The sequence below is a fragment of the Kogia breviceps genome, chromosome 5 (genome assembly GCF_026419965.1).
Source record: "Kogia breviceps isolate mKogBre1 chromosome 5, mKogBre1 haplotype 1, whole genome shotgun sequence".
Lineage (NCBI taxonomy): Eukaryota > Metazoa > Chordata > Mammalia > Artiodactyla > Physeteridae > Kogia > Kogia breviceps.
In genome coordinates this window covers 77,051,247-77,074,039 of record NC_081314.1, presented here as the reverse complement: position 1 = coordinate 77,074,039, position 22,793 = coordinate 77,051,247, and the positions used below count along the sequence as shown (strand labels likewise).

General features: G+C 35.7%; 1 protein-coding gene across 10 annotated transcripts in view; it reads left to right on the top strand.

The window, feature by feature from the left end:
• The window catches only part of ACAP2 (ArfGAP with coiled-coil, ankyrin repeat and PH domains 2), a 172,248-nt gene that overhangs the window by 127,915 nt on the left and 21,540 nt on the right, over window positions 1–22,793 (top strand). For 5 of the 10 annotated variants that reach the window (XM_059064893.2, XM_059064891.2, XM_067034258.1 and 2 more), the window contains 4 exons: window positions 4,335–4,355; window positions 7,449–7,500; window positions 8,775–8,875; window positions 9,491–9,596. In XM_059064893.2, coding sequence (XP_058920876.1) covers window positions 4,335–4,355; window positions 7,449–7,500; window positions 8,775–8,875; window positions 9,491–9,596 — 280 coding nt within the window. The remainder of the gene's footprint in view (window positions 1–4,334; window positions 4,356–7,448; window positions 7,501–8,774; window positions 8,876–9,490; window positions 9,597–22,793) is intronic. The other 5 variants (XM_059064892.2, XM_067034263.1, XM_067034264.1 and 2 more) reach the window with 1 other exon arrangement.

Genomic DNA, 22,793 nt, shown 5'->3' with positions numbered 1-22,793 from the left:
AGCAAGTGAAAAGTAACAGTAGTAATTCTAAATTTTAAAATTTAAGCGAAGTTTAAACCAGGAAGCAAGGAGACTTTTTATACTGCTTGGTCTGTAGTGACTAGATCATTACAGTGAATAAATTTTTAAATGTGAGCTTCCTCCCATATTTGTTACCAAATAGATCTGATTGCAAATTATATTTTGAATATAATGGATGAATATGACAAGTGAGCTTTTTTTTTTCCCTTTGGGTTCCTCCCCTATATGCTGTTATGTACATTTTTACTTAATTTTGGCTTATGAATCTTTAAGTGAGGTGATCCTGATCTTTGGATCTTTGCAATAACTTTAACCAGAAGTTTTAGGATATGGAATTGTTTTTATGTGTGAAGTGTGTATGGCAGCTGTTGCTCCTTTTTTCTAAACTTGATGCCTACCAAAAACTTAAAATTTTTTTTTCTAGACTGATTTTTGTATATATTGGTCCAGTAAATGTCTTTTGAATGAATGTGTAAAATATTTTATTATTCTTATGTATTAATAAAGTGGAATAATTTCAGACATTAAAGCAAAAAATAAAATAGATTGGATTGTCTCAGGATCATTCTTCTGAATAGCAGTGATTAGCCTTTTATTCAAGGATGCCTCCCTTCTTGCAAAAAAAAAGTAGTTAGAACAGTTTTGTAATAATTGAAAAAGAACAGTTTTGTAATAATTGAAAATAGTATTGGTTTCTGATTAATTGATATACTATTATATTATTGGTTGAATGTTTATATATTATTTGCTGCTTGAACAGATATGAGTTCACTTAATGATAGATTGTTTTCTTTTTAAAAAATGGACATTCGCAAAATAAATAGAATTTTCTTGGTAAGTTGAATTTAGTATACATTTTTGTTAATTTAACTGGAAACGATTATGCTTGGATATTCAGTACATTGAAATGGATTCCTTGTGCACTAATTTTGAGTCCTTGGTGATGAGGTTATAGAAAAAACATTTATTGATATTTTCAAATGTCAGTGGTACATTGAGTATTTCCATAGCATTCGATATTGTCAGATGTTTGAATGGTACATGGTGTGTTGTATTTGAAATAATTTTCCTTTACTTGAGAGTGAATATGAACTGGAAAGAATAATGATTATATTTGATATTAAGTCTCTTTGAGTTATGTAGAACTTTAAAAATAATACATGAATATAGATGGATCAACTAGATGGTCTGGTTAAGAAATAATGTTTTAACTATTATAAAGTAAAAATGAAAAATTAAAATTCTGTATTAAGCCAATAATCTTCTAAGCGTTTCCTGGCAAATTTCCATAGCCAGAGTAGGAAATTAAAATCGTGTGGTTGTCAAATTTTTATAATAAAGATTTTTCAACTAGTATGGTTTCGTGAGGTAATGTTAGAATTGAATTTTAACCTTCAGATTTCAAAACAACCTTCTTAAAGTTTAACACAGTGAAAATACAGTAAATCCATAGAAACTGTACCATTATGTTAAGAAGAAATGAAATGAACTTCCATGGACTACTCCAATCAGAAATGCTCTCAGACTTCAAAATGAAGCACAGTAAGTGTTAGTGGAAAATCGCATTCCCATTTAGGACAACGGAAGAACATTAATTGACTTAAGCATGGACCTTTTGGTTTTTTATTATATGTTTCATGAATTTTATTAATTGGCATAGACATTAAAACATAACTAAAATCAAGTAGGGAATAACTATTAAATTCTCAATTGTAGATGTGTTACCTATCATTTGCCAAGTAAGGAAGACAGTAACTTTGGAAATGAGGCCACTTTTTAAAGGATATGCCATTTCTGTGTGGTAGGATGACAGTTATTGATTAGAATCATAGATTGTAGTTAACACCCTAATTTTTAGTAAAGAAATGGAAGTGCAGGGAGATGGTTGCTCATTCAAGGTCACACAGCTGGTTTGTGAGAAAATTGAGGCTCAAAACCTGGCTCTTTAAAAAATTTGCTATGACAGATAGTCAAGAGACGACCAAGGTCAGAAGACAGTGGATCAACCCAGAATTAAGACTCTGTGCTTCCAGTGCAGGGGCAGGCGGGTTCAATCCCTGGTTGCGGAACTAAGATACCACATTACATGAGGCCAAAAATAAAATAAAATAAAACATAAAGGAAATATCAAAAAAAGAAATAAATAAAAAACTTGCTATGGAAATTCCAAACAGTCTGTATTTTGAAAAGACAAAATACAACTTCAATAGCAACAACAAAAAAATAGCTTTAAAAATATTTTTAAAAACCTTCCTGGGGCTTCCCTGGTGGCGCAGTGGTTGAGAGTCCGCCTGCCGATGCAGAGGATACGGGTTTGTGCCCTGGTCCGGGAAGATCCTACATGCCGCGGAGCGGCTGGGCACGTGAGCCATGGCCGCTGAGCCTGCGCGTCCGGAGCCTGTGCTCTGCTACGGGAGAGGCCACTGAGAGGCCCGCGTACCACAAAAAACAAACAAACAAACAAAACCTTCCTAATCCATTTGCATTATTAGGAATAAATTATGCATAGCAAATTAATTTCATTTTCATATACCTTTAAAGAATATTTTGATGACAACAGTAGTTAAAGGCAGACTTCTAAGGAATATAGCATATAAACATACAAATCTCTTTTCAGAAACAACAAAAGTCAAAACCTTGCAATAAAAGTCTTAAGTATTTTCTAGGTTATAGGTCAATAGCTATAAAAGGGAGAAGAAAGAAAGAGTTATCTATTAAATGTTATTTAGAATTCTCTTCTGCTTTTCAATTTTAAAAATTTGGAATGTATCTAAATTTTTTTATATGAGGTTACCAAAAATCTAATCTTAGGAAGTACGTGCAAATAATTTTCCTTTACCTATATATGACTTCCAGACTCTGCCCTACTTCTCTAGTTAGTTCTCTATCTAGCTTGATTTAATATATTCTACGAGCCTCTGAATAAAAGACTGTGTATTTGTGCCTTAACTTTAAAAATCCAGGAATTCAACTGTTCAAATGTACAGATTTTTTTTCTGCCCACTGTTTAAGTTTGTTCTTTTTTTTAAAATTGTTTGTGGATTAGTTTTAGGAAACATACTTTCTTGTAGTTACCATAAGGTGCCAATCATCTGATGACAAATTTGCCATTGTCTATAGTTTTATGGAGTAGAAGTATACAATATTTTCAAAATAAACTTTTTAAAAAGATCTTCCTGAGGGAAATGTGAATTGACTAGGAATTCCCAGGTTGTTTTAAACCTGACCCTGTGTTTCATAAAATCTTAAGTATATCTTGAAAGCATCATTCTATAATCTGAAATTTAACCAAAGAGATGGTATTTTGTGTGATATGATTGAAATAGCATAAGGAGTGAAACATTTTATGTCTTATGTGAATTGTTGAGCTTGTTTCTGGTTGGTTTCAGATTTCTGGTTTGTGGTGTCTCTTAAGATTTTTATATGTCTATAATATACATTTTTTGATGATGTGGTATCTACAAAATAGTCTTTGCATACCAGGCCATCTTCTCAGTGTGGCAGCTTTACTTCAAGCTCAAGTCAGTGCTAGATGGATTACTAATACCTGTATATCTCTTTTGCTTTTAATGATAAATTTAGAAAAGATGAAGGAACAAGGAAAATAATTAAATATTAACATTATTTAGTAGTGAGGTGTTAAAACGAATAAAGAAGTTGAATAATTACATGCTGTGCTCAGTCTTTGTTGAACTAGAAAATGTAGCTAAAAGCATAAAATGTATTATGTAGTATCTTAATCTAGTACAGATACAAATAAGAAGTGTATAGATAGATTAAAGATAAACTCTACTTATGTGTAGCCGTAGAGTCTCCACTATCATTTGACGAAAAGAGGGTGAGCAGATGGGAGGAACTTTTCCTTATGGAAAGTTCTCATTTGTTTCAGGTTTATATATATGTATAACTGTGGTGATTATTTCCTTTAAATTTTTAAGATGAGGAAAGGTACTATTTATATTTTACAGCTGTGACCATAGAGGCAGAAAATAATAGCTGAGTGTACTAAGTCCTACCAGAACCTTCTATACCATAATGCTTTGAAGAAAATTTTGAATATTTCTGAAATATAAGCATTTCAGATCCCTAAGAATTGGAATTAACTGTATAAATGCATGTATGTATAATATGTGAGCAAAATGCAACAGATACTTTTGACTCTTTTGTTAGGTTATGAGCTTAAGCTGGTTCCTTTAATTCTTGCTTTATTTTCATATCATGCTAGTCTTTTGCTTATTTTGCACATTTGCGTTTTCATTCTTTTACCACCTTTCCCTTATGTTTTAATCCTGCCCCATTTTTTCACATGACAGGAAAAAGCCCGATCATATCAGGTACCAAATGGCTTCCTTCCCCTCACCCCTACCTTACTCCAGTTTCCTCTTTGGCACGGGAAAGCTCATAATTAACCTGCATTTCAGTTGGATTACTTGCAATGGATATAAAGTCTCATGTTTTAAATTGGGAAGAAAATGTAAACATCTTACTTGAGGAATGGAATTATACCTTTTCATTGCTTATCTCCTTAATTTGTTCTAATCTGGAAAAGAACATTTGATATGTATATAGTTATCCAAAGAAGATATAGATTGAGTAATATGAATACCTTTATATATATATATATGTCTGTATTTTTTTAAGCGAAATAAGCTAGTAAATGCTTTTTAAATTTTTTTTTTTCTTTTTAAATTTTTTAAACAGTAATTAGGAATTAGCCCCTTTGGTAATCACCTTATTAATTATGTTTAAAGGAAACATTGTCAGTTCCTACCTTTTGTTTGTTTTACCATTTTGGTCTTTTTCCATGTCAAAAATTAAATCGAATTTTAGGTAAAGGAACATATACATGTTCAAGCTTTTAATTTTGTTAAATGTTCACCTTGTTGGCACCTGTGTGCCAAATGTGTGCATGAATCCATCATCTGTATAGTTTTAGTGATAAAGCTTCTACAGATTTAGAAGTCTGACTTTTACCCATGTTCTTGATTTTGAGTTCCAGAACTAGTGCTCAAAAATTGTAAAAGATACTTGATTTATTTTTTAATGTATTCCCCCCCCAAATTTTGTCATCCTATGGCTCTCATTGGTATTTAACAATTAATAATATTTGTTTATGAATATAATATTTTGGTCTAAAATCTTTATTATGTTGAGTTATCTCAGTTTGAGATAGATATAAAGTGGTGTCTTAGTTTTCTTAAAACCAAGAAATTTTCCTTTTTAAAAACTGTTTTATATTTTGGCTTTGTGGTCAGTTTGTGAATCTTGCAGAATATAGTGTAGTCGTCAGCACAATGCTTTCCAACATTTGTCTTTTTTATTATTTAATTACCTTTTAAAGAATCTTCAAATTGCAGGTAGCATGAACTTGAAATATTGAATATTTTTTCATATCTCATAGACTATGAACTGTCTCATTTTTCCTTTTATTAAAATTGTTAATAATAACTAGGATTATCCTACAGGAGCAATTTAAAATTATATTTTATTTTACTTACCTGATTAAGGTCTTCATCAATGTAAATGAGTAAAGTTAGCTCTTTTTTGTTTTTTTAATGGCAGAGGAGGGGAGATAGTATCATAAGACATACTGATCTTAGTAATTAAAATATTTTTCTACCTAGGATATTTTGTGGGTTTTTTTGTTTCCTTAGGAGATCTCAAATTAAGGTGAATTTATAGTGTCTTGAATTTATAGTGTATACAAAAACTGATGATGTGAGAAAGTTACCCAGAAGCAGATAGATGGTAGGGGAACTGAGTTTCAGAAATACAAATTATCTGTAAAGTTAATAATCAGAGGAAGTTGTCTCTAACAAAAAAAAAAAAATGTAAGTTTTTATCTAGTATTTTGTTATTTATGTTTAGAGGCTATTCTAAGATTCAGCAGGTCAAAAGAAATTTATTTTTTGAAGACCTCAGAAGCATGAAAAGTTTACATGGATGTTTTTCCATTGTGCAATAAAATTCGTTGTAGTTTTTCATCAAATTATATAATACGATTACTATATATAAAATATAAGAATTTTTATTAATATGGTTTACCCTACTTCAAATGAGTTTTTAAAAAACACTTTAATCAATATCAGAGATTGTTTCCATTGCATGTCATCCCATGTGGCAGGGCTGCACCATTTTGTTTGTTTGGAGGTATTTCCTTTAACATTTCTAACCAACCATGTGTTCCAAAGCAAAGAGACCCAGAATTTCTTCCTTTTCTAGCTCACATCTTGATGATTTGCATTTAGAGGCAACCCACTTGGTTTTATCTAGATGCTTATTTAACAGTCTCTATTTTAATGATAAAGGTGATACCTTTTTTAATAGCAAGAAAACCTAACAATCTGTCTAGCTTAAAAATAGAAAAGCATCTAATCATTTTCTCAGCTTTGGAGAATTAACTTAATTTTTTTTAATAGAAATTCTAAATATGTCTAAATACAATTTTTAGTGCTTTGTATTAGTATCAATGAAAAGGTAGAATCTCTATCTGCTAATAGATTAATAACTAATGTTTATGATAGAAATCATCTCACATGAAACTAATTTTAAAATAATGACTCAAATATTGTTTTACCTTTCATGCTTGATGAGAGTTTTTGCTTCCTTTTATGAATGGCTTTTGGCTGTGATTTTTTTTTTTTTGTAAGTCTTTAGGTCCTTTTACTGTTTTAATAAATTAGAATTAGTAAATATGCCATACGTAGCTTAGTTTTATTCTTCTAAAGAAGATTGCAAGTAAAATGTTTGCTAATTAATGCATATTAATGAGCAGAACAATAGTTGGGTGACTCATTTTTAGTCATAACTTTGATTATTCTGCTTAGAAGTATTTTACATGAAAGTAAGCCCAAGTGAATTGGCAACTATCTCCTGTGATGTCAGTTCTAAAAGGATGATACAATTTTCTGTTTTGCTTAACAAATCAAACGCTTGTTAAATTAGCTTCAGAAAGGTTGAAAACAAAGCACCATTTATTTCAGTCTTTTATTGTATACAAATGAAGTCTTATTTATAATATAATTTTATTTCTACTTTATAACAAAAGCAAATTATTTTGGGGGAAAGATTTAGTTATTTTTGAGGAAGCTCAAAAAGCTAAATTTTTATTTTAAAACAATTATTATGTGGTAATGACATAAAGGATGACAACTTTTGTTAGGATATAAATTTCTGACATAAAAATGAATCAAAATATAGTAATTTTATTTTCCTAATCTGTGGTTTTAAAATTGCCTGAAATTGTTTTTTTACTTTCAGTAGTTATCTCATTGACATCAGTTTATATAAAGCAAAACAAAACAATACACTTCTAAAAACATAATTACCATAAACTGATTTTCTAGTGCTTTCCCCAATATTTCTTTTCTAACAACAACTGAAATAAATTATGTTTGTGAAACATAATCTATTTTGTATTTATTTAGACGCTGGTTTTCAATACAGAATAATCAGTTGGTTTACCAGAAAAAGTTTAAGGTAGGTGTTTTGTTAATTAAGTGAAAACCCATTGAGTCCCCAGTTTAAGTTTTTTTAACTGTTCCTTTTGGTAAAGCATTGAAGTCCATAAATATGCATGTGTGCAAGATTACTGTTTATTAGTTTTATGTTTGGGTATGTATAAGAGGCCTCAGAAGTGGAAAGTGTCAACACTGTGTCCTGAATTGTTAGTTCCTAGCTTTGAGATGGATTTTTCTGTGTCCCAGAATTATTACTTTTATTCCTTCACATGTTTCTTTGTCCAGCTGTGAGACAGGAATTCCCTAGTACTATTTTGATGCTGAAGGAAAGGGTGCTTTTTAAGAAATATCACCTTAGGGCCAAAAGTGGTAATGGAGAAAGGTTAATAATTACATTAAAGTGTAAGCTTGAATTAATTTAAATAGAAACTTTTAAATTTGTTAATGTTGTTTTTACATATTTGTTTTCCTGAACCTGATTTTAAGAGTGAGGTATTTTTATTTAATGGAAAGGCATAATGAGATTATATGTGACTTGAGAATGTTAAAGATAATTAGAGAAAAAGAACTATTAGTTAATTGATGACTTGATTTTTATCTAGTTAGCCTTTATGAATGATATATTCAAATGTAAATTTCAAATATCCACGTTACTCTTGAGATGACACAATGTGAAATTTTACTTGCTATTCTGTGGTAGTAGGTTTATTCCATACAAGTTCTTTATTCTAACTGATTAGTTCATGGTTATTTCTACTCTGATAAGCTTGGTTTTGAGTTTATTTTTTTATTAAGCACTAAAAAATGATTAAAAATTTCTCATTTTCTTAGGTATTTTAAGAAGTACATATAGGCTTCTTATTTTTCTTTCAGTTATTTAAACTTGACTCATGAAAGGCTTCTATTTTTGGAGGAAAGTAGCTTTTATTATATGTGAGTAAGGATCAGGAGAGAAATTGATAGGAAAGAAAATAGATGCAAATGAACAGAAAACTAACATTTATTGAGCACTTGCTAATTAACTACCAAGTGTTGGAATAAGTTTATATAAACTATTTCATTTAATTCTTATACAAAAGTTTTATGAGGCAGATAAAATTATTAACAGGGAAGAATTACCTTTATTAGTTATATCTATGTTGATAACTCCTATTTCTAATCTAAAATAAGATAAAATATAAACCTTTAAAATTAGACCATTTATTCCAAGTACTGTTTTTAAGTATGTTTTATTGGTAGTTGGTATTTAAAACCTATGTTGATAAATATGGGAGTTTTGTTTCCTTATTGTAGGATAATCCCACTGTAGTGGTGGAAGATCTAAGGCTCTGCACAGTGAAACATTGTGAGGACATAGAACGACGATTCTGCTTTGAGGTGGTCTCTCCAACAAAGTGAGTGGTTCTAAAGAATTTGAGAGTTGCTTTTATGTTTCCATAGCTTGTCTTAAAGAATATTCCAGAATACAGAGAGATTTGTGTTGCAGTTGTGATTATATGAGCTAAAGAGGAAAAAAGTGCTCTAAAAGTAAATTTTAATAATTAATGATTTCACGTATTAAGTCAGATATTTATGTAACTTCTACCCAGTATCGTATTCTTTAAATTCTATAAAGATGATTGATGTGGCCATGTGAAAACTTATTAACTGTCATGGTAATGAACTGAAGTCATATATCAGATAAATTTCTTTGATAACTATCATTTCATATATCTACCCAATGGAAAAAATTAATGTTATTTTATGTGGCAAATTTAAAGTTTTTTGTTTTTTGGCTTTTTTTTTTAATATACAGGAATGGGTGATTTGTTTTCAGTAGGTAATTTATTTCATTGGTTCCTTGATTTCTTTATGAACATACCCTGTTGTAAAGATAGGTGAAATAAAACCTTTCAACAGAAATTAGTTTTTGTCAGAAAATTATTAAATAGCAAAGTGGACAAATAAGTAAACTTTCTAATTTTTTGGTTTAATTTAGTATCTGAGAAAACAATGTTATTTCCTTTTAGAAGTTGTATGCTTCAGGCAGATTCTGAAAAGCTGCGCCAGGCATGGATTAAGGCTGTTCAGACCAGTATTGCTACTGCTTATAGAGAGAAGGGTGATGAATCGGAGGTTAGTAAACAATATTGTAATACCAAGTGATACATTGACAAAGTTTCTAATTTTAGTTGCAACATTGCATGATTATTAAAACCTGCTTTTTTATGGAGGATAATTTTTTTTGTAATTGAAACGGTTTTTATTTTTTATTTTATTTTTTTTTAACATCTTTATTTGACTATAACTGTTTTACAATAGTGTGTTAGTTTCTCCTTTACAACAAAGTGAATCAGTTATACATATACATATGTTCCCATAACTCTTCCTTCTTTTGTCACCCTCCCTCCCACACTCCCTATCCCACCCCTATAGGTGGTCACAAAGCACAGAGGTGAACTCCCTGTGCTATGCTGTAGCTTCCCACTAGCTATCTAATTTACATTTGGTAGTGTGTATATGTCCCTGCCACTCTCTCACATCGTCACAGCTTACCCTTCCCCTTCCCCATATCCTCAAGTCCATGCTCTAGTAGGTCTGTGTTTTATTCCCATCCTACCACTAATCTCTTCATGACTTTTTTTTTTTTTTTTTAGATTCCATATATATGTGTTAGCATACGGTATTTGTTTTTATCCTTCTGACTTACTTCACTCTGTATGACAGATTCCAGGTCTATCCATCTCATTACAAATAACTCAGTTTCATTTCTTTTTATGGCTGAGTAATATTCCATTGTATATATGTGCCACATCTTCCTTATCCATTCATCTGTTGATGGACACTTAGGTTGCTTCCATGTCCTGGCTATCGTAAATAGAGCTGCAATAAACATTTTGGTACATGACTCTTTTTGAATTACGGTTTTCTCAGGGTATATGCCCAGTAGTGGGATTGCTGGGTCATATGGTAGTTCTATTTGTAGTTTTTTAAGGAACCTCCATACTGTTCTCCATAGTGGCTGTATCATTTTACATTCCCACCAACAGTGCAAGAGTGTTCCCTTTTCTCCACACCCTCTCCAGCATTTATTGTTTCTAGAGTTTTTGATGATGGCCAATCTGGCCGGTGTGAGATGATATCTCATTGTAGTTGATTTGCATTTCTCTACTGATTAATGATGTTGAGCATTCTTTCATGTGTTTGTTGGCAATCTGTATATCTTCTTTGGAGAAATGTCTATTTAGTTCTTCTGCCCATTTTTGGATTGGGTTGTTTGTTTTTTTGTTATTGAGCTGCCTGAGTTGCTTATAAATTTTGGATATTAATCCTTTGTCAGTTGCTTCATTTGCAACTATTTTCTCCCATTCTGAGGGTTGTCTTTTGGTCTTGTTTATGGTATCCTTTGCTGTGCAAAAGCTTTTAAGTTTCATTAGATCCCATTTGTTTATTTTTGTTTTTATTTCCATTTCTCTAGGAGGTGGGTCAAAAAGGATCTTGCTGTGATTGATGTCATAGAGTGTTCTGCCTATGTTTTCCTCTAAGAGTTTGATAGTGTCTGGCCTTACATTTAGGTCTTTAACCCATTTTGAGTTTATTTTTGTGTATGGTGTTAGGGAGTGTTCTAATTTCATACTTCTACAGGTAGCTGTCCAGTTTTCCCAGCACCACTTATTGAAGAGGCTGTCTTTTCTCCACTGTATATTCTTGCCTCCTTTATCAAAGATAAGGTGACCATATGTGTGTGGGTTTATCTCTGGGCTTTCTATCCTGTTCCATTGATCTATATTTCTGTTTTTGTGCCAGTATCATACTGTCTTGATTACTGTAGCCTTGTAGTATAGTCTGAAGTCAGGGAGCCTGATTCCTCCAGCTCCATTTTTCGTTCTCAAGATTGCTTTGGCTATTCGGGGTCTTTTGTGTTTCCATACAAATTGTGAAATTCTTTGTTCTAGTTCTGTAAAAAATGCCAGTGGTAGTTTGATAGGGATTGCATTGAATCTGTAGATTGCTTTGGGTAATACAGTCATTTTCACTATGTTGATTCTTCCAATCCAAGAACATGGTATATTTCTCCACCTATTTGTATCATCTTTAATTTCTTTCATCAGTGTCTTATAGTTTTCTGCATACAAGTCTTTTGTCTCCTTAGGTAGGTTTATTCCTAGATATTTTATTCTTTTTGTTGCAGTGGTAAATGGGAGTGTTTTCTTAATTTCACTCTCAGATTTTTCATCATTAGTGTATAAGAATGCCAGAGATTTCTGTGCATTAACTTTGTATCCTGCTACTTTACCAAATTCATTGATTAGTTCTAGTAGTTTTCTGGTAGCATCCTTAGTATTCTCTATGTATAGTATCATGTCATCTGCAAACAGTGACAGCTTTACTTCTTCTTTTCCTATTTGGATTCCTTTTATTTCTTTTTCTTCTCTGATTGCTGTGGCTAGAACTTCCAAAACTATGTTGAATAAGAGTGGTGAGAGTGGGCAACCTTGTCTTGTTCCTGATCTTAGTGGAAATGGTTTCAGTTTTTCACCATTGAGAACAATGCTGGCTGTGGGTTTGTCATATATGGCCTTTATTATGTTGAGGAAAGTTCCCTCTATGCCTACTTTCTGCAGGGTTTTTATCATAAATGGGTGTGGAATTTTGTCAAAAGCTTTCTCTGCATCTATTGAGATGATCATATGGTTTTTCTCCTTCAGTTTGTTGATATGGTGTATCACGTTGATTGATTTGCGTATATTGAAGAATCCTTGCATTCCTGGAATAAACCCCACTTGATCATGGTGTATGATCCTTTTGTGCTGTTGGATTCTGTTTGCTAGTATTTTGTTGAGGATTTTTGCATCTATGTTCATCAGGGATATTGGCCTATTGTTTTCTTTCTTTGTGATGTCTTTGTCTGGTTTTGGTATCAGGGTGCTGGTGGCCTCGTAGAATGAGTTTGGGAGTGTTCCTCCCTCTGCTATCTTTTGGAAGAGTTTGAGAAGGATAGGTGTTAGCTCTTCTCTAAATGTTTGATAGAATTCGCCTGTGAAGCCATCTGGTCCTGGGCTTTTGTTTGTTGGAAGATTTTGAATCACAGTTTCAATTTCAGTGCTTGTGATTGGTCTGTTCATATTTTCTATTTCTTCCTGGTTCAGTCTAGGCAGGTTTTGCATTTCTAAGAATTTGTCCATTTCTTCCAGGTTGTCCATTTTATTGGCATAGAGTTGCTTGTAGTAATCTCTAATAATCTTTTGTATTTCTGCAGAGTCAGTTGTTACATCTCCTTTTTCATTTCTAATTCTATTGATTTTTGAGTCTTCTCCCTTTTTTTCTTGATGAGTCTGGCTAATGGTTTATCAATTTTATTTATCTTCTCAAAGAACCAGCTTTTACTTTTATTGATCTTTGCTATTGTTTCCTTCATTTCTTTTTCATTTATTTCTGATCTGATCTTTATGATTTCTTTCCTTCTGCTAAATTTGGGGTTTTTTTTGTTCTTCCTTCTCTAATTGCTTTAGGTGCAAAGTTAGGTTGTTTATTCGAGATGCTTCCTGTTTCTTAAGGTGTGATTGTATTGCTATAAACTTCCCTCTTAGAACTGCTTTTGCTGTATCCCATAGGTTTTGGGTCGTCGTGTCTCCATGGTCATTTGTTTCTAACTACTTTTTGATTTCCTCTTTGATTTCTTCAGTGATCACTTCGTTATTGAGTAGTGTATTGTTTAGCCTCCATGTGTTTGTATTTTTTACAGATCTTTTCCTGTAATTGATATCTAGTCTCATACCGTTGTGGTCAGAAAAGATACTTGATATGATTTCAATTTTCTTAAATTTGCCAAGGCTAGATTTGTGACCCAAGATATGATCTATCCTGGAGAATGTTCCATGGGCACTTGAGAAAAATGTGTATTCTGTTGTTTTTGGATGGAATGTCCTATAAATATCAAGTAAATCCATCTTGTATAATGTATCATTTAAAGCTTGTGTTTCCTTATTTATTTTCATTTTGGATGATCTGTCCATTGGTGACAGTGGGGTATTAAAGTCCCCTACTATGATTGTGTTACTGTCGATTTCCCCTTTTATGGCTGTTAGTATTTGCCTTATGTATTGAGGTGCGCCTATGTTGGGTGCATAAATATTTACAATTGTTATATCTTCTTCATGGATCGATCCCTTGATCATTATGTAGTGTCCTTCTTTGTCTCTTGTAATAGTTTTTATTTTAAAGTCTATTTTGTCTGATATGAGAATTGCTACTCCAGCTTTCTTCTGATTTCCATTTGCATGGAATATCTTTTTCCATCCCCTCACTTTCAGCCTGTAAGTGTCCCTAGGTCTGAAGTGGGTCTCTTGTAGACAGCATATATATGGGTCCTGTTTTTGTATCCATTCAGCCAGTCTGTGTCTTTTGGTGGGAGCATTTAATCCATTTACATTTAAGGAAATTATTGATATGTGCGTTCCTATTACCATTTGCTTAATTGTTTCGGGTTGTTCTTGTAGGTCTTTTCCTTCTCTTATGTTTCTTGATTAGAGAAGTTCCTTTAGCATTTGTTGTAAAGCTGGTTTGGTGGTGCTGAACTCTTTCAGCTTTTGCTTGTCTGTAAAGGTTTTAATTTCTCCATCAAATCTGAATGAGATCCTTGTTGGGTAGAGTAATCTTGGTTGTAGGTTTTTTTCCTTCATCACTTTAAATATGTCCTGCCACTCCCTTCTGGCTTGTAGAGTTTCTGCTGAAAGATCAGATGTTAGCCTTATGGGGATTCCCTTGTGTGTTATTTGTTGTTTTTCCCTTGCTGCTTTTAATATGTTTTCTTTGTATTTAATTTTTGACAGTTTGATTATTATGTGTCTCGGCGTGTTTATCCTTGGGTTTATCCTGTATGGGACTCTCTGTGCTTCCTGGACTTCGTTGACTATTTCCTTTCCTATATTAGGGAAGTTTTCAACTATAATCTCTTCAAATATTTTCTCAGTCCCTTTCTTTTTCTCTTCTTCTTCTGGGACCCCTATGATTCGAATGTTGGTGCGTTTAATGTTGTCCCAGAGATCTCTGAGACTGTCCTCAGTTCTTTTCATTCTTTTTTCTTTCTTCTGCTCTGCAGTAGTTATTTCCACTATTTTATCTTCCAGGTCACTTATCCGTCCTTCTGCCTCAGTTATTCTGCTACTGATCCCGTCTAGAGTATTTTTCATTTCATTTATTGTGTTGCTCATCGTTCCTTGCTTCCTCTTTATTTCTTCTAGGTCCTTGTTAACTGTTTCTTGCAATTTGTCTATTCTATTTCCAAGATTTTGCATCATCTTCACCATCATTATTCTAAATTCTCTTTCAGGTAGATTGGCTATTACCTCTTCATCTGTTAGGTCTGGTGTGTTTTTATCTTGTTCTTTCATCTGCTATGTGTTTTTCTGTCTTCTCATTTTGCTTATCTTACTGTGTTTGGGGTCTCCCTTTTGCAGGCTGCAGGTTCGTATTTCTATCTATTTTTGGCGGCTGTCCCCAGTGGCTGAGGTTGGTTCAGTGGGTTGAGCAGGTTTCCTGGTTGGGGGGACCAGTGCCCCTGTTCTGGTGGATGAGGCTGGATCCCGTCTCCCTGGCGGGCAGGTTCATGTCTGGTGGCGTGTATGGGGATGTCGGTAGCCTTACTGTGATTCTAGGCAGCCTCTCTGCTAATGGATGGGGCTGTAGACCTGTCTCGCTCTTTGTTGGGTATAGGGTGTCCAGCACTGTTCGTTGCAGGTCCTTGAGTGAATCTGGGTCTTGGTGTTGAGATGGAGATCTCTGGGAGATTTTCGCCGTTTGATATTACGTGGAGCTGAGAGGTCTCTTGTGGACCAGTGTCCTGAGGTTAGTTCTCCCACCTCAGAGACACAGCCTTGACACCTGGCTGGAGTGCCAAGAGCCTTTAATCCACACGGCTCAAAACAAAAGGGAGAAAAAAATAGAAAGTCGAGAAAGGAAGGAAGAACGGAGGAAGGGAGGGAAGGAAGGAAGAAAGGAAGGGAGGGAGGAAGAAAGGAAGGGAGGGAGGAGGAAAGGAAGGGAGGAAGGAAGGAGGGAATAAGGAAAGGAAGGGAGGGAGGAAGAAAGGAAGGGAGGGAGGAAGAAAGGAAGGGAGGAAGGAGGGAATAAAGAAAGGAAGGGAGGGAGGAAGAAAGGAAGGGAGGAAGGAGGGAATAAAGAAAGGAAGGGAGGGAGGAAGAAAGGAAGGGAGGAAGGAAGGAGGGAATAAAGAAAGGAAGTGAGGGAGGAAGAAAGGAAGGGAGGAAGGAAGGAGGGAATAAAGAAAGGAAGGGAGAGAGGAAGAAAGGAAGGGAGGAAGGAAGGAGGGAATAAAGAAAGGAAGGGAGGGAGGAAGAAAGGAAGGGAGGAAGGAAGGAGGGAATAAAGAAAGGAAGGGAGGGAGGAAGAAAAGAAGGGAGGAAGGAAGGAGGGAATAAAGGAAGGAAGGGAGGAAGGAAGGAAGGAGGGAAATAGGAAAGAAAGGAGGGAAGAAAGGGGAGAAGACAAAATAAAGTAGGGTAAAATACAGTTATTAAAATAACAAAATAATTATTAAGAAGAAAAATTTCTATTAAAGAAAAAGAAAAAAAAAAAAGGTCGGTCTAACCCCAGGACAAATGGTGAAAACAAAGCTACACAAAATCTCACACAGCAGCACCCACATACACACTCACAAAAAGAAAAAAGGGGAAAATAATAGTATATCTTGCTCCCAAAGTCCACCTCCTCAACCTGGGATATTTCGCTGTCTATTCAGGTTTTCCACAGATGCAGGGCACTTCAAGCTGACTGTGGAGCTTTAACTCGCTGTTTCTGAGGCTGCTGGGAGGGGCTTCCCCCTCTCTTTGTTCGCACCGCTCCTGGGGCTCAGCCCTGGACCTGGCCCCGCCTCTGCGTGCAGGTCGTCCGAGGGCGTCTGCCCTTCGCTCAGAGAGGGCGGGGTCAAAGGAGCAGCGTTAACGGAGCAGCTGATTCGTGGTCTCTGGCTCACTCAGGCGGGGGGGGGGTGGGGCACGGATGTGGGGCGAGACCGCGGCGGCAGAGGCCGGCGTGACGCTGCACCGGCCCGAGGCGCACCGCGCGTTTTCCCGGGGAAGCAGTCCCAGGATCCCGGGACCCCGGCACTGGCGGGCTGCATAGGCTCCCGGGAGGGGCGGTGTGGAGAGTGACCTGTGCTCGCACACAGGCCTCTTGGTGGCGGCAGTAGCAACCCTAGCGTCCCACACCCAGCCGCAGCTCGCGCCCGTTTCTGGAGCTCCTTTATGTGGTGCCCTTAATTCCCTTTCCTCGCGCCCCAGGAAGCGAAGAGGCAAGAAAAAGTCTCTTGTCTCTTCGGCAGCTCCGCGCCCGTTTCTGGAGCTCCTTAAAGCGGCGCGCTTAAACCCCTCTCCTCGCGCAGCAGGAGATAAAGAGGGAAGAAAAGGTCTCTTGCCTCTTCGGCAGCTCCAGACTTCCCCCGAACTCCCTCCGGGCCAGCCGTGGTACGCTAACCCCTTCAGGCTGTTTTCACTCTGCGAACTCCAGACCTTTCCCTGGGATCCGCCCGAGGCTCAGTTCCCAGCCCCGCCCGCCGCAGCGGGTGAGCAGACAAGCCTCTCGGGCTGGTGAGTGCTGATCGGCACCGATCCTCTGCGGGAACCTCTCCGCTTTGCCCTCCGCACCCTGTTGCTGCGCTCTCCTCCGCGGCTCTGAAGCTTCCCCCTCCGCCACCCGCAGTCTCCGCCCTCGAAGGGGCTTCTAGTGTGTGGGAACCTTTCCTCCTTTACGGCTCCCTCCCACTGGTGCAGGTCCCGTCCCTATTCTTTTGTCTCTGTTTATTCTTTTTTCTTTTGCCCTACCCAGGTACGTGGGGGAGTTTCTTGCCTTTGGGGAGGTCTGAGGTCTTCTGCCAGCGTTCGGTGGGTGTTCTATAGGAGAAGTTCCACGTGTAGATGTATTTCTGATGTATCTGTGAGGAGGAAGAGTGATCCCCGCGTCTTACTCTTCCGCCATCTTCTCGCTCCCTCGGTTTTTATTTTTAAATTGTAGATTCAATTCTCTTATTTCTCTTTACTTATCATTTTATATATATGTTTAATATATATTTAATATATATATTTATGTTTAATCCAGTATTTCAATATGTGTCCCAGGTATTGTGATGTAAGTATTTTTCCCCAAATATTTCATTATTCTAATAAAACAGTGAAAGGTATTTAAAATTAAAACTGGGTGAAAAGCAAAAAAGGAAAGCTCATAAATTTAGTGGAAATCTCCCTGGAGAAGATAAGCTGAATATAGAGTCTTGGGTTGTAGTCTGGCTTTAGCTACCCAGTGAGTTTACAAACTCTTTTGAGCAAGGCCATGAGTGAGTCTTAAGAAATGGAACTCACCACTTCCTCCCACTAGCTTCCTGAAACTGTGACATTTGTGAGTCTGTACATGTCTGAAAATGCCTGTATTCTGTCCTCACATTTGTTTGATAGTTTGGTTGAGTGTGGAATTTTTAGGTGGGAAATGGTTATTCTTAAAAATTTTAATGGCAGTGTTTTTCTTGTTTCCAGAGTTGTTGTTGGAGTCTTTCTTGTTACCACTCTTTAGTATTCCTCCTCTCCAATTTCTTTGTTTTCTTTTTCTGGAATTTCTGGACTGGTCTTATGCTTTTCTTATTTTTCATGTTTTTTGTTCTGCATTCTGGGAGATTTTATCAGTCTTCCCAACCTTCTATTGAATATTTCAGTTCTGCTAGCACATATTTAATTTGCAAGAGTTCCTTTTTGTTTGCTGAATGTTTGTACATATAAACATGTTCTTTTTTCATACATGCAGTGTTAGAGTTGTGGTTCTTAATCTTGACTGCACATTATGATAACACAAGAAGCTTTAAAACATCCCAGGGCTTAGGTCCCACCCCAGAACAATTGAATGGAGTTGGGACCCAGGCATCAATATTTTTAAAACCTTTCTAAATGATTTCTGTGTATAGGCAATGTTGAGAACCATTTTATTAGGGGCTTTCCTTGGCTTTCTGGTAATCTGCTCATGGTTGCAAGTTAAGGACTAACCTCTTTGGAAGCTCTGAGAACACAGTTAGGACTTCGTTGACTGTGAGCTTCAGCAAAGTGTGGACCATTTGTTGAGGAACAACCAGAGTTAGGGTCTTTGGAGTCTTTTCAGCTAAGATTCCCCAGAGAAGACTCACCAATCTCCTTCATAGGGATAAGGGGCTGGCTTGGAGCTAATTGCTGGGGATTGCAGCACTCGGTGTGTATACATTAATTTAATCCTCTGCCTTCCACCTTTTAGGTAAACCCCATCCAGTCACTCTCTGTTTTACTTTCCCAGAGAATAAACCTCTAGTCATTTGTGTGTCTTTATAGAGAGCAGTCCACTAATGGCAGTGTTGGGGAGGGCACCTTCGATCTAACTGCTTCTTAAACAGTCAGTCCTCCTACTTTCATCCCCACTTCTAAGATAACTGGTATAAATCCTTGAGTCCTTTGAATATTGTGTGATATAAATTGATGGACTCTTAGATTTTTCTTATTATTTCCTTAGATTTTACCTTGGTCTACTCAGTTACCATTCATCCAGCCACTCTTCAGCTCCCCAAGTTTTGTTGCTCTTATTTTCTTTCCTGTTCTCCCTATTCTTGTGGATAAATGTCTTAATTTTTTTAATTAAAAAAGCTTAAGCTTTTTAAAGTAGATTACAGATATCATGTCATTCCACACTTAATAGTAATTTCTTAATATCGTCTGTAACCCAGTTTATATTCATATTCCTTCAGTTGTCCTAAAAATGTCTTTTACAACCTGTTTTACAAAGTAGGATCTCTTCTATGACTGGGCATTGCATCGGGTCATATGTTCCTTGTCTTTCCATCTAGAACAGTTCCTTTTTTTCATAACAATTACGTGCTGAAAAGGTTAGGCTGTGTGTTCCTATAGAATTCCTTCTCATAGATTGCAGCATAGATGATGTGTATACTTCATAATGCAACAGGAGACATACAATATTGTTATCCGGCCACTGTTAATGTAAAATCTTCTGTGTGAACTTGAAGCAGACACATTGGATTAGGGAGATGACAGTATGATCCCTCCATTGTCACGTTACATTTCCTTTCTTGTTCCCAGTCTACTTTGTTATTTTGTGTAACAAAATCTACTCTGTGTTACTTTGACCCTATAAGATCTATGCTCCATCAACCATTCATCTAATAGTTTTATAACTGAATTTGTAATTTCATTAGGAATTGCAAAATGATGATTTTCTAATTCTGTCATTCCTGTCTGTATTCCTGTGTGAAATACAGGTTTTCTTCATCAATGGAGCTATTTAGTTAGTTTAATAAAATGCTTTATTTTTGGCTTTTAATTACCACATTTGGTTGATTTATTAGCTACCTTAAGTGGGGACAGATATATGTTTTTTGGGATGTCATTATACACTCATGGATTTTTGGTAAATTAACTGCGATAATTACTCTTTTTTCATATTCAGATTATCACAACTTTGTCCATTAAGGGCTCTGGGTAATTGCCTTTAAAAAAAATATCTAGTTTTTAGCGGAGTTTTGAGAGGGAACAAATTTAGGTGTTTATCCAGATCATCTTGATGAAGGAGCTAGTGGTGTTGCTGAAATACCTATGTTAGCAAAATCATACACCAGAAATAGTAGGGATTACAGGAAAAATAGGGAGAGGGCCAACCTAAAAAACCATGTAAGTTTGTAACTTGAATAATTTTTTGAACTTTAAAATCTCCGTAAAAATATTGGCTTGGCCAAAAAGTTTGTTTGGTTTTAAGTAAAGATAAAAGACACATTTTTCATTTTCACGAAGAACTTTATGGAACAACTTATTCACTAACCGAATGAGCTTTTTGGTTAACCCAATATTAGCCTAGTTAAATTCCTAATAAATGAACACTATAGTATAGAATACAGATAGTACTTAACTTTAAAAATTGGTGAGGATAGCTTAAAGGAAGGGTCCAGATTGAGGCTTTGGTGACATAGGCAAAATACATAAAGATCAGAGAGAATGACACTTTCAAGTCATAGCACATGGCCAAAATGAGTCAAGAAGAATGGGGAGATGGGTGTCATTTTCAGTCCTGTGTTCCTTGAGGTGGCCAGCCCAAGTTCTGCTGTGTTACTGTACTTTGCTTTCGGCTTCTCTAATTTGGTGCAAAAGCATTAGCTAATAAAGGAAAAACTGGGACTGAACCAACATGATTTCTGCATTATGTTGACATCCTTTCTCTATATGATAATTGCTTATGAGCTAATTCACATTATCAAACATGTTTTAGTAAAGCAGATTGTATTTCTTTTTTTTAAATTTTAAAGTAATCTCAAATTTATAGAGAAGTTCCAAGTATAATACAAACAATTTTTTCCGCTGAACTATTTCAGAGTAAGCTGCTAACATATGCACCATCACCCATTATTAATTTAGTGAGTAATTCCCACAATTAGGACATTTCTCCTGTATAAGCATAGTACAGTCATCAAAATCAAGAAATGAGCATTGATGCATTACTTCCATTTAATTCTCAAATATCATTGTTTTAACAGTTGTCCCAGTAATGTTCTTTACAGCAAAAAGATGCAGTTCAGACGCACAGGTCTCTTTTAGTTGTCATGACTCTTCAGTTTCCTTCAGTCTTACTTTGACCTTCGTTGTATTGAAGATTACAGATTTCTGTAGAATGTCCCTCATTGTTGGTTTGTTTACTCACAAGGTTATGCATCTTTGGTAGGAATGTTGTATAAATGATGCTGTGTTCTTCTCCCTGCATCCTTTCAGGTGGCGCAAGATCTTGATTTTTCCCGTTATTGGTGATGTTAACTTTGATTACTTGAGTAAGGTGGTGTCTGCTAGACTTCTCTACTGTAATGTTATCTTTGTAATAGTATTTTGTGTGGGGGGGGTACTTTGAGACTATGTAGATATTCTGTTCCTCATCAGGCTTTAAATTTTAGTTATATAAATATAGGCCTCTATTTTATTCAATGTATTATAATTCATTACTATCATTATTTGTTTTGTTTCTCAAATTGACCCAAGTTTGGCCAATCCAGTAGAGCCCTGGATTCTGTATCCTTTTGACATGTTCCCAACAATCTTTGAGTTGTTCTCTACTTTCTAACACGATGAGATGTTCCAAGTTCATCTTCTTGTAGTGTCTCTGTACTAGCCTTGAAATCAGTAGTTTCTCCAAACTGCCCTAGTTCTTTTTGGTGGAGAATAGTTTGTAGAAACCAAGATAAGGGAATATACATGTGTATATACACATTTACATCTGTATTACTTTATGTATCTATTTGTATTGAAACCATTAGGGCACATGTTGGTATCTCCAGTCCTAATTTAATATAACAGGGTTTGTTCTAACTCTCTCCCTTTTTATATAAATAAGCCCTTTCTCTGCAGTGAGAAATCTGGCTCCCACTTATTTTTAGCAGGTTTAGTTACATGATCATTTCCCCTGTATGTGACCAGTATCCTTTCCCTGCTGCCATTTCCCACCTGTCAGGCTCTAACATCTCTCACTAGGTGGCACTCCCACTTCATAGTTCCTCTCTATCCTCAGGCTCTCATTTCCTTTGTTGGGCTGTCTCCCCATGCAAATGCCCTCCTTCTGCTGCTTGGGAACAACAGCCTGCACAGGGTCACTCTCATTTGAGGGTATGCTCCTCACCCAGCTCAGTCCTCTCTGGCATACTGTATCCCCACACTTTCTTTGCTTAGCCCCACCTAACAGCTATTGAATTGAGTTTTCAAGAAGGGCAAGACAAGGGCCAAATTATATTTCTGTTGATTTTATACTAAAATACTGGCTTGTTGAAATGTGTTTAAACCAGAAGACTTTTTAGGTCATATCTTTAATTGCTTAGGATCCCCAAACTACATGTTTGTATTTGGTCGTTATTGGTATAGACTTTGTCGTTCACTTAAAAAATTAGCTTTTTGCTTATCTACCACCTTTTGCTTTTCTCCTCGTTTCGCCTGAGATTTTAGACATTGTGCATTCTGTGTTGATTCACTCGTAATTATAATTATGCAGTTGATCTCCTCATTAGTAAAAGGCCATACCATTTTCAGTAATTCACTGCAGTAATTGAAACAACTTGCTTACAGTTCATTGAATACCTTGGAAAAACTTGGTATAAAATAGTATTTGTTTTATTCTTGAGTCTTAATTGTCTCACGTGTACTCTGTCTCTCATCCTGCGTGTTAATTTACTGTTCCCCTTTCTCTTTGCCATTTTATCTTGTACATACATTCATTGTGTCGGGTTATTTTTCAGTATTAATGTGTTTCTCCCCACAAGACTAG